Here is an 11271-nt window from a genome sequence, read left to right as displayed (position 1 = left end):
CCACCGAGCGACTCAGCCTGCACAGGAACCGGGAGCGCACGGAGCATCCCTGCAGGGCAGCGATGCTGCAAACCCGCATTCCCCGCATTCCCTGCATCCCCCTCATCCCTCGCATCCCCCGCATCCCCCCCCATCCCTCGCATCCCCCCCATCCCTCGCATCCCCCGCATCTCCCGCATCCCCCGCATTCTCCGCATCCCTCGGCCCCGCAAGCTCTCCGGGGCGCGGCGGGGGCCGGGCGGGCGCGGGGCGGGGCTGTCCGGCCGTGGGTTGTGCCCGCCCGCTCGCCGGGGATGGAGGGGACGGCGGGGATGGAGGGCACGCTGCGGATGGAGGGGATGCCAGGGATGGAGGAGCCGCGGCGGCGGCGCTTCTCGGATGAGCAGTTTCGGGCCGCCTTCCGGGAGCTGGACCAGCCGGCGCCGGGCGCGGAGGGGCCATGGCAGCTCCTGGTGGAGACCATGGGCGTGAGGATCTACCGGCTGTACCACGAGGTGGGCGGGCGGGCACGGGCAGCGGGGCGGGGGATGCCCGCGATGGGACTGGGCACGGCCCTCCCGCGCCGCCGGTTCCCCACACAGGCCAGGCTGGAGCTGCCGGCCTGGGCTCGGGTTACGCCAGGCTCCCAGAAAGCAGCTTTGTGGGTAATGCCATTAACTGCTGATGGGCAAAGCTGCTCGGCCGCGATGAACCCCCAGCCGCGGGTTCTCGGGGAAGGCGCGCACGGCGAGGCTTTGGAGGGTTGTGAACAGCCGGTGGCTGGAGGAGTTCCCGGGGGAAGATGCGCTCGGCGGCAGCAGCAGCCGTGGCCTGGCGGGGTGTGTGTTGTGCGATCCCGAACCCCCTCTGAGCGATGTGCGTGGTGAGGGGACGGAGCTCTGTCCCTGCACACCTGCTTCGAGCACCTCCCGTGCAGGGCATCCCCCTGGCTCTACCCCCCTGTGTCTCGCCAAAACTCCCTTGGCACTGATTTTCCACCTGTCTCCCTCTAAAATCGGTAGGTAGTTCAGGAAGGGTTGGAATGAAATTCCTGCTTACCCCTTTTTGGGGGACTAACATCTTTACGGAAGTTCAGTAGTTTAGGCTCCTGGAACTGACTTGTAGGGATTAACAGTGAATGTTGTTATTCTGATGCTGATTTATAATTTATCAATGACTTTTAAATAAGCTATTTCTTTAGCTCAGTGGTCATAGTTTCCTCTCAACTCCTTACAAAGCTGTTCTTTACATTTTCATGACAGTTTTGTATTTTGTATTCTGAAAGCTAATTTCAGACATGGTCACGCTGGAAAAACCAGCAAACATACAGGTCTGTGCAAAAGGCAAAATGAGGTGGGGAAAGCCTCCTTAGAAGCACATCACTTTGCAGACCTTGGAATTTTTTGGTGATATATAGCCCTGTTTACAGTGTGGATGAGATAACTGGCAATAGCAAGACAACCTTATCAATGAGTGCACACAGCACAGGCAAGGCTGTGGCGACTGCCAGGTATTCATGCAGGAATTAATTAATATGCTGGTGGAATAGAGGGTGCTGCGAGTGTCGCTTCTGGAGTGGATGAAGTAGAGGCTTTAGGAGTTCACCACAGACCTGTAAATGCATCACATGGGGAATGAAGGCAAAGTAGCTTTGGGAAGCTGGAGGCTGGATTTAGCCAGACAAAAGGGACCAGGTGTCCATGAGGCTCGTGCTGGAGTACTCTGTGTTTCTGCAGTGGCTTTACCGCAGTTGTATAAATGGCAGCTGGTGAGATGGAAAGCAGCTCAGGCTTCTCCTTCTTGTGCCTTTATATAGAAATACTATTGAGCTAAAAAGACCATTTGAAACTAAAGAAAAAAAAGAAAATTAGAAGAATCTGTCTTCTTTTTTTTTTCTTTTTTTTTTCCTTGCATAGTATACAGTGCCCCAAGTCTAGGCTGGATGGACAGGCTAGGTAGGATGGAAGGGTCCAGCCTTCTCAAGTCCAATCTTCTTACTGTACTGGGAAATAAATCTCCTGTTTATTTTGTCTTTCAGTTGCTTCAAATTATCATATAAGAAGAAGAAGAACCAAATCTAGGATGAAGGTCTTTGTTTCAAGTTGTTACTGGGAAAATTGGCTTTTAACGCTTAGTGAGTTGCAAGGCCAGTATAGAGTGATATTTCAGGAAGCTGAAGGCATCAGTTATTTTTCCTGTTGCCTTCTCTTTCTGCCTTGTCTTTCCACCTTCTCTGCAGGCTGCACTAATAGATCTCTCCTGGCTTTCCTGCTCAGTGTTGTCTTCCAGCCAGCTGCTTGACTCTCCTGCTGATAGGCCTCTGAAAACCTGAAACATCTCACTCTTGTTATAACCTTTTTATTGAGAATTGCTGGTTTCATTGTATTTCTTTGTCTGTTTTATTTCCTGCAAGGTTACTACTTGCTGAAGTCCCAGTGTTGTGCTTTGGGACATGCTTTTGGGACTCAGCTCAGTTTCAGGTGTGATATTTTCAGTTAGGGTTTTTTTGTGAAAATAAAAATATTGGTGCCTTTTGCAAAGAGGGTGAGTACATGGGGCTGCACAGGTGCTGCACAGTGAAGATGAGTAGCTTAAGTTTCTTGGTCATGTTATTATCCTCTGGTACTTCAAATCTTCATCTTCTAGAGCTGATTTGTGAAGGGGAGGAGAAGAAGAGAAATGATCTATTCACAAATGGAATGTTGTATAATGGTTCACTCTTTCCTTGGAAATGTTTGAATTTGACTCCTGCACTGTATATTCAAAATACTCTGTTCTAATTTAGTCCTGAACTGGTACTAACAATAGTACAAACATTGCTCTATAGGCACGTATGGAGTTTCCATATGTTGAGAGTAACATTAAAAGCATTAACATAGGAGATATCCTGCCCCCCACTCCTTCAGAGCAGGCAGCTTTCAGAAAGAAAATAGCTGATAAGTATTCCAGCCAGATACTGTGCATTGTACATAATCATGGACACTGTAAACCATTCTTGTATCCCAGTCTGAAGTATAAGCAGACCTAACTTACTGGAAAGCTTATTCAAGATCCTGCAGTACTTGGTAACCTCCTGGAAATGGCTGAGATTCTTAAGTGTTTTATAGGGTCTGGAGACCTTGCCACAAGAATTTAATGCTTCTGGTAAGCTTCAGTGTGGGCAGGATTTATCCACACTGACCACTGGAGATGAAAAGGGGTGTGGATGTGTGTGAAGAAACATGCTCCCTTTGGAACTACTGCTGAAGTAAAAGGGTACTCGTGTAAGGGAAGGAACAACCATTGTGCAGGGCAGGTCAGCCTGGCTGGATTTAAACTTTCATGTATAGATCAAAAAGTCGAGAGGTTAAAGACTGAATCTTGCATTGTTTTTTGAACATTTGCTTTCACAGCTCTTGAGCATTTTTGTAGTTTGTGCCCCACCTAATTTCCTTCAGCTATTCTCCCTGATGCAGAGTACTTCCCTTTCCTGTGTGACTTTTCCTCTCCCCATTCTGTTTCCACAGCAATCAGGACTTTATGAGTATAAAATCTTTGGTGGGCTTGCTGACTGTCCTCCAAAACTGTGTGCAGATGTCTACATGGACTTGGATTTCAGAAAACAGTGGGATCAGTATGTTAAAGGTAAGCTCATCTAGGCAGTATAAAGCAAGTTTTACTCCACATGGATTCTTCCCACTGAAGCTTTCCTCAAAAGTATTGTAAAGTTGCTGTATCTAATGACTTTGGGCCAGACTTAAGTATCTTTCGGTATAAGGTTGCACTTTGTAGATACACAAGCAAACACTGATATGGAACAGCTAATGTCTCCACAGCATATGTCTCTCCTCTGGTTGTGCTGGAGCACCTTGTAGCTTCTAGTTGTTGTAATTTCTAGGTTAAATTCTAGTAGGTGTTCTAGGGAGAAGTGGAGATGGTGCCTTTTGAGCATCTTCATGTATGGCAGTGGGACAGTGACCACAGAGTCCCAGGGGTAAGGAAGGGGCCTCCAGGATCATTTGCTCCAACCTTCCTTGGCAAAAGCACAGTCTATACAAGACGGCCCAGCACCCTGTTCAGATGAGTCTTAAAAATGTTCAGTTTTGAGGAATCCACCACTTCCCTGGCAAGATTATTTCAATGGCTGATTGTTCTCATTGTGAAAAATATTCCTGTGGCTTGCATCAGTTTGATGCATGATGGAATCACTTTTCCTGGAAGCATTGATTGTTCTTGGCACCTTTTACCATCAGGAATGGGTGTATCGAGAGAATACTTGGTGACTTCAGGCTCTTACAGAGAAAGGAATAACTAATTTAGTTGTGTTTATTTAATGTTGTCTTCAAAAAAGGGCATTGAACCTGGCTCTCCACATGATGTTAAAATATCTTAAGTCAGCAGTTACAAGGTAAAGATTCAGCTGATGCAGGCATTCAGTAATCCATTTATTTTAGAGATGGAGAGCCTTTCCTTTTTAAGCCTGTGCTTGAAATCATTTCAGGCCAATAAAACTGAAATTTGGTCAGTGTTTTGCTGAATAAAGAATGTGCTAAAAAAGCAAAGGATTGTTGAATGTTTTGCTTGTTAGTTCCATGGTGGCTGTATTGATACAGAGAGCTACATTTGACTCATGCTAGTACTTGGTCAAGTTTAAGGCGTGGCGTCTTCATTAAGAAGTTTTATTTGTCAAAATGGTCAGTAGCTTTCTTGTAATGCCTTCTTAGAGATAAGAAAGGAAGCTGTTGGGGGAAGCTACACCCTTAAACTAAAACCTAGATAACGTTACAGAGCTGACATTTATATCCTTGCTGGCCATAGTTTGTTCATCTGTGAACTTATGATTGTGCTGGTGCTTTAAGTCCAGCATTTCAAGAGTTAACATCTGTAAAAGGCATAAACATAACAGCAAGGCTCTCCTTCCAGCTTAAAAACTGACAGAAACCCACCCATTCCTTCCCTGTACCTATGATGAAATAGTGCCAGCCAACATTTTCCATGTAACCCATTTAAGCATGTTTGTTTCTCCTTTTCCATTTAGGGAGAAACCCCAGAAAACTTCCCCTGGGACCCTCCTTGCTCTCTGTGTTACCGTTTGTATTCCTCAGTGATTTTATAGCTGTGCAATAGTGGCAGCCCAAAGGAGAGTTAAAAACCTGACCAGGGTAGAAGTAGCTGCCTTTTCAGGTGAAATGCAGCTGCTCCTGTGTGGTCCAGAATATCTACAAGATGTGGACATCCTGAGGCCTGGCTTGTGCTGCAGCTGCCAGTTCAGCAGGGAAGCTGTGGCTAAACTACAGAGTAGACACTGAGACACCAAGTGCTTGTGTGGCATGATACAAAATGGTTGGGCCTGAGCAACAGTGAAACTTGCTCCTCCTGATGCAACACTGCCCTGGTGGAGATCATACTTCCCAACAACGTAACAGTAATAACTGACTGTTGAAGCAACAAGTGCTGTTACGAATAGAATGGACTTGTGATCTCTTGTAGTGATACCAAATCTGGTTATTGATTAAAATGCACTGTATTCTGCTTTGATCAGAACTGTCCAGGTGAGATGTGTGTTACCTGTTGTTTGCTGTTCCTGTGTCTGCAAAGACACAAAGGTAAATGAGTGGGGTAATAACAGTTGTATTGGAGTCTTTAAAACAGAGTCTTAATGCCTTTGAAAAAGGAAAGCTAAGCTCTGTGGTTAGAAATAAAAGTAAAGGGAGTAATCCAATGCTGCAGTGACCTCTGGTGGAAAGCGTAGTGCTGTGGGTTATTACAACACCAGCTGCATCCAATACTGCTCCAGCCTGGAGAAGAGGAGAAGCCGTTTTCCTGGGTGACAGCTGATTTCCAGAACATACTAACAGAAGCCTGGTTTGGAACATGTTTTGTAGGGAAAGAATCTCCCTCTGTGGCACTGTTCTTGCCTTAGCAATAAAATTAGCAGTCAGTTCTAGCCTCGTTTTCAGAAGCACTGAAAGAGATGTGGCTGGCTGTGGGGATTAGCTCTGGAGGATACAGAGCAACTCAGGACAGTCTGCTCTAAAGGAGGAAAAGACTACTGTGCCTGTTAAGGTGAACCACCTTTCTGCATCACACCCCCTTTGTAACTCCAGACCCTGAGATGACAGGAACTGATCCTGGCTCAGCCCCATGGCTTGGCAGGTCCATTACCCTCTTGGTGGCAGTTCTGCCTCAAGGGAACAACCTGTACAGTTGATGGGAGTTCAAGTTTACGTAGTTTGATTTGAACTAATTTTTCTCTTTCATGGCACACTGCTATCTGAGTGAGTCAGTGCCATGTTTTAGACATTGTTCTTGGGTTACTTTATTTCCTGTTGGGATGCCTTCTGATTTGAGTTGCCAGGCAGACTGACGGTGGTATAGTGAAGGCTCATAAGCTGCTCAAGATTCTAGTTCACTGCTGCCTGTATATACTGCTGTGAAATTTCTGATAGCTTTTCGAAACTTTGTTAATCTCTCATGTAAGATCTCTTCAGGTGTTAGAGAGATGCACTAGTTCCATGTTATCCCAGAATAATTTACAAGAATTATGACATGCTTGTGAAGAACCATATCGTGACTTAGAATTGTGCAGAATATACATAGGCAAGGAAAAAGCTTTGAGATGGAAAGGCTTTGAATGAGAAAATTGTCTAAAAAAGGAATTTCACTCTGCCTTGCCCAGAATCTGTCCTTTGGGGTTTTTTGTTTGATTGATTGGGTTTTTTTTCCACCAAGGAATCTAGTTGCCACAGGAGAACAGACCACCCATTTCTGTGTATTTGGTTCCTGAACAACCCTGCTGCAGAACTTTTTAATGTGTTATACTGCTACAACTTTGCACACAAATCAATTTTGATTACAGAGTTATGTGTAAAATGTGTTCCTATCGGGAATCTGAGCAGTTCTTGATGCCACGTTGTTGCAGTAGAAATTAAAAATGTCTAACAGTCTTCCTCTTTCATCTGTAGAACTGTATGAGAAAACATATGATGGTGAAAAAGTAATCTACTGGGAAGTGAAATACCCTTTTCCTCTCTCAAACAGGGACGTATCCTTTCAAGCTGTTGTTCCATTTGCTGTTTTTGTTACCTGGTCATCCAGGAATCCCACAATGAGCTGATTCTACTGCTCTGCTGCACTTGATCTAAAAGATCTTGCAGTCCTCATGTTACATGATTATGCACAACATGAAGAAGAGCGTGGGTGCCTCTTCCCACACACAGCCAGAGCTCACACAGAGTTATTTCTCTGCAGGACTGAATCATGTAGAAGCACAAGGAATAACTTGAGGGAGCTGCTGTTTGTAATGGAATTCACTTGTCAATTTATCCTCCATCAAACTGACAGTGCTTTGACATGTCTCCTCAACTCTGAATACAGTATGTCTACATTCGGGAACGTCGGGACATGGATGTGGATGGGCGGAAGATCTGGGTTGTGTTGGCTCAAAGTGTGTCTGTTCCTCAGTGCCCTGAAAAGCCTGGTATTATCAGAGTTAAGAGCTACAAACAAAGTCTGGCAATTGAAAGTGATGGCAAGGCTGGATCTAAAGGTAAGAGGCCAAGAAAATGTGTCACAAGTCGTGGAGACAGAGAATGTGTGTTAGCAAAATGCACAAGGAGGGAACTTCTGAACTAAAAACTATGAAGTGGATATAGGAGCGCTTTAGGAGCACTTTAAAATCAATGAAGCTTGTGAAAATGTCCAGTGCAGTGTGCCACTGTGTAGAACCTCTTACTTAACAGCTGGGCTGGGTAGTTAAGAATAGTTTACTGGCCATTCTGCCCCTCTATCCCACCCCACCCCCAGCACTCCTTTTCCTGCCAGCCAGTTCAGCTGGGGAGACTCTGCTGCAATCTGCTTAATTCAGCAATGATTTCAGTATCATGTTTGACAGATGTATAGAGGAAAGGATTTGCCTAGTGATTGACTCCTGTCTGAGACTAGTCCTTCAAAGACAACATTATTTTATAAGACAGGGTCCCTAAAATGGTTTGCAATAATCTAAATTAATGTTATGGCTCTGTCAGCTTAACTTCAGGGCAAGTTGCCATTTTTGTGAAGAATTTAGAGCAGAGCTGTTGTACTTGGCACTTCAGCCCTGCACACCAACAGCTTCTCTCATAGGGTGTTAGAGCTGGCACTCAGATAACTTTCTGGTGGCTTCTCTCTCATCTCCAGTCTATATGTACTACTTTGATAATGCTGGTGGCATGATTCCATCGTGGCTGGTCAACTGGGCTGCCAAGGTAAGTGAAGGTGAACAGACAGTGACACTTGGTAATCCATTTCAAACAAGGGATTCACTGCAGTCCCCATCTTCTGCATGTTAGGTAGAATTATTTTTTCTGAAATGGATGTATCCACCTTTCTGGCTCTTACATAGTCCCTTGTTAGAGTCTTGCTTTTGTCTGCTCTCATTACAGTAAGTCCTAATTTATTCTATTTATTAACTCCTGTCAAATTCCTTTGGTGAATCAACCAGGCAGGTAAATTTCTGCAGCAAGACAAAAAAAATCCACATTCCAGAGAACATACGAATAGTCTAAAGACAAACAAACTTCAGTAATGCAGCCTGTTCTCAAAATATTAAAGGAATGGTTTGCTGCTTTGTACCAAATCTTAGAATTGTATCTTAGAACTGTATCTGATTGGAAGCCTTGATCTGTATAATGGGAATTCTCATCTTGCTTACAGTTTTTATTGATTACATTATGTAAGAATGACTTTTCCGTTTTTGTCTTTACAGAGTGGTGTGCCAGCTTTCTTGAAGGATATACAAAAAGCTTGCCTTAATTATTCTAAGAGCACATAGCTCAAAATTGATCTTAATTGTTTAATTCCAAGAGCTCTGCACTTCCAGGAGTGGCTGTTATATATGTTTCACTGGATGAAATCTACCTCTAATATTGGAAAGGATTTTATTTTAGTTAGGTTATGCCTTGAGCTTTATTAGATCCTTTTCCCATCTCCATCTGAAGAGCTGGCCACTGACAAGGTAACACCAACATCAGCTGCAGCCTTTGAAAGTACTCAAGTGTAGCTTTGCTTATTTTGTAGTGTTAGCTAGAGCTCTGGGATGGATATATTACATCCTTGGACAAGAGACAACAATATTGCTGGGAAAAATGTCTGAACTTGGACTGTAGATTCCATATGTGTTGCCTTGCAGGGTGGCTTCCTACTGAAACTCAGTAATGCAACTTGCATTGCATAGGAGAAACACTTTTCCTCCCCAAGTTTGTCCTTCTGAAACTCCCTGCCTGCTGCAAACCTAAAAAATGCTGAGGGTAAATTAGAATTCTGTGTTATTAAGCTTTCTTGTGATGGCTTTAAGTCCAGATGTAAAAGGACTTGAGCCTAAAACCTTGCATTCACAGCTCTGTGCCTCCATAGGAAAACCCTTAGCTGTGTTCATCTAGAAGAAAAAGGAGTTGGCTTCTTCCATATGTGATTTAAGGGGAACAAGTTTTATCTTCAAAGTCAGTGGCCTTATATATAAAGCAGCTTGGATACCAGCTTGAAATGGGAAGTAATTTTAAACTGGGGGCCTGCCACTGAATGTGAATGAACTTTATGTGTGGCTTGAGCTTGCTTGAATTTTTTAATTTCATGCTGATGTAAAGACTGAAACTGTGATTTTGGATGGTAATCCACTCAAATGCTTTTAGCGTTTCCAGTGCCTCTATGAGGGCTGGGGCAGGGAATGCATAAAAGATGAGAGGACCTCAATCTCAGGGATTTAAAATATTCTGCATTGTTCCTAAACCTAATCCTGTTTCTGAATAAATCTTGTAATGGGGTAGCTTTGTCTTGTTAAAAAAGAAATGGTTGAAATTATTACCTTTTTACTTGGTGTGAATATTTGCTTCCAATAAATCATTATTTTGTCCATGTAGTATTCTTGTTCTGTCTCTTACGTGTAAGAGTGGCTGTACTGGACAGGTCACAAATGACAGGCTGATATCATGGGCTGCTTTATTTTTAGCGGATTTTGAATAAGTTGGATTAGAAATAAGCAGGATTCCATGTGTTCTGAAGAGCTTCGTGCCAGAAGTTCGGGCATTTTTCAAGTATCTTTGACTTGGACACCATTACTGGATTGAGTGTTACAGTGTTACACATGATATGACAAAATTTTCAAAGGGCATTAGCTGAGGATGAATCTTCCTGGAACAATGATGCAAACTAATTAATTTCCAGTTCTTTCTGAATAAAACTGACCTCTGTGCCACAGTAGTGCAAAACCTGTGGGCTTTCTTAGTGACATAAATATGCAGTGACACCAGTTTAAGTCTGGGTTACTACACCTGTCTTGTGTTACTAGGGAAGAACATCTTTGTCTGATGTGGTTTCTTCTCTAAATGGAATATTGTGACTGGAGTAATTTTCTGTATCCTACCCTAATTATCAGATTGGTTGGTATCACACTACAGATTACAAGGGACTAATGATGTTTTCTCAGTAACCAAACAGAACTAGAAAAATGCTGCAGTTTCTGACAATAAAAAGGCATCTGCTCCAAAGTACAGTATCAGGGTTTCCTTAAATTAAACTGAGCTTTGAATCTGTTCTCATACAGAACTTCTGTTTTTAAATTATCAGCCCCTACAGAAACATGTTTTTGCGTGTTGTTCTCAAAAAGAAGTGCTGGTTTTTGGCTCCCCCACTTCCCTATTTCTATTAGGAATGATGATGTAGCGAAATAAATATAAAACGTTCTTTCACATTGTGTTCTAGTCATTCAAATCCACTCTTTCCATATGATCTCTGTGTAAAACCAATGTATTTGAGTTGGAAGGTAAAGGAAAGGAACGATTCTCAGTAACCCAAAGTCAACGCAGTGAGTGATGTCAGACTCACAGTCAGTGGTGCTGCCCCTCCGAAGATGATGTGGGAAGGGAAACACAAGTCGTCTTTGCTCAGGAAACATCTGGTTGATGCTCCATTTCTCAAGCAGGTCATTGGCTGTTTTTATAATTTAGTGGAACAAAAAATGTGAGAAGAGAGGGACATAACCATCTGATATTAGTGCCTGCTAGTAGATGATATATCTTCCCACTAACACTTTTGTTTCCCATTGTGTTGGTTTTCTGTGGATAACCAACATTTTCAAAAGGCATCTAGTGGTACTTACATTTCAGTCAGCTGAGAGCAATTTCTCCCTGAGCATAGACTTGCCTTCCTCTAGATTGGAGGATAATTCATAACCAAATGTACTCTCTCACTGTAGTTGTCTGATCAGAGGAAACTACTAGACTTTCACACAGAAAACTTCATTTTCAGTCATCTCAGTTAAGACACTGAAAAGTTCCA

The 11271-nt window shown here is 43.5% G+C and overlaps 1 protein-coding gene across 1 annotated transcript; it reads left to right on the top strand.

Moving 5' to 3' along the window:
• Positions 1–278: 278 nt before the first annotated feature.
• On the top strand, positions 279–10113 carry PCTP (phosphatidylcholine transfer protein). The gene is made up of 6 exons (XM_071573892.1): positions 279–494; positions 3486–3603; positions 6924–7003; positions 7336–7507; positions 8137–8204; positions 8705–10113. The coding sequence occupies exons 1-6, from the start codon at positions 294–296 to the stop codon at positions 8768–8770; spliced, it is 705 nt and encodes a 234-aa protein (XP_071429993.1). The 5' UTR covers positions 279–293; the 3' UTR covers positions 8771–10113.
• The last annotated feature ends 1158 nt before the right edge of the window (positions 10114–11271 follow it).

This window comes from Pithys albifrons, chromosome 19, assembly GCF_047495875.1.
Source record: "Pithys albifrons albifrons isolate INPA30051 chromosome 19, PitAlb_v1, whole genome shotgun sequence".
Taxonomy (NCBI): Eukaryota; Metazoa; Chordata; class Aves; order Passeriformes; family Thamnophilidae; genus Pithys; species Pithys albifrons.
Note: the sequence above shows the minus strand (reverse complement) of the source record. Positions and strands in the feature narration are given on the sequence as shown.

What these genes read in the sequence shown, in the direction of transcription:
- PCTP (XM_071573892.1), top strand. Translation starts at nt 294, where the DNA reads ATGGAGGGGACGGCGGGGATGGAGGGCACGCTGCGGATGGAGGGGATG. An exon ending in TTCCTCTCTCAAACAGGGAC is followed by an intron (nt 7,004 to 7,335) that starts GTATCCTTTCAA and finishes CTCTGAATACAG; the next exon opens with TATGTCTACATTCGGGAACG. An exon ending in TGGCAAGGCTGGATCTAAAG is followed by an intron (nt 7,508 to 8,136) that starts GTAAGAGGCCAA and finishes TCTCATCTCCAG; the next exon opens with TCTATATGTACTACTTTGAT.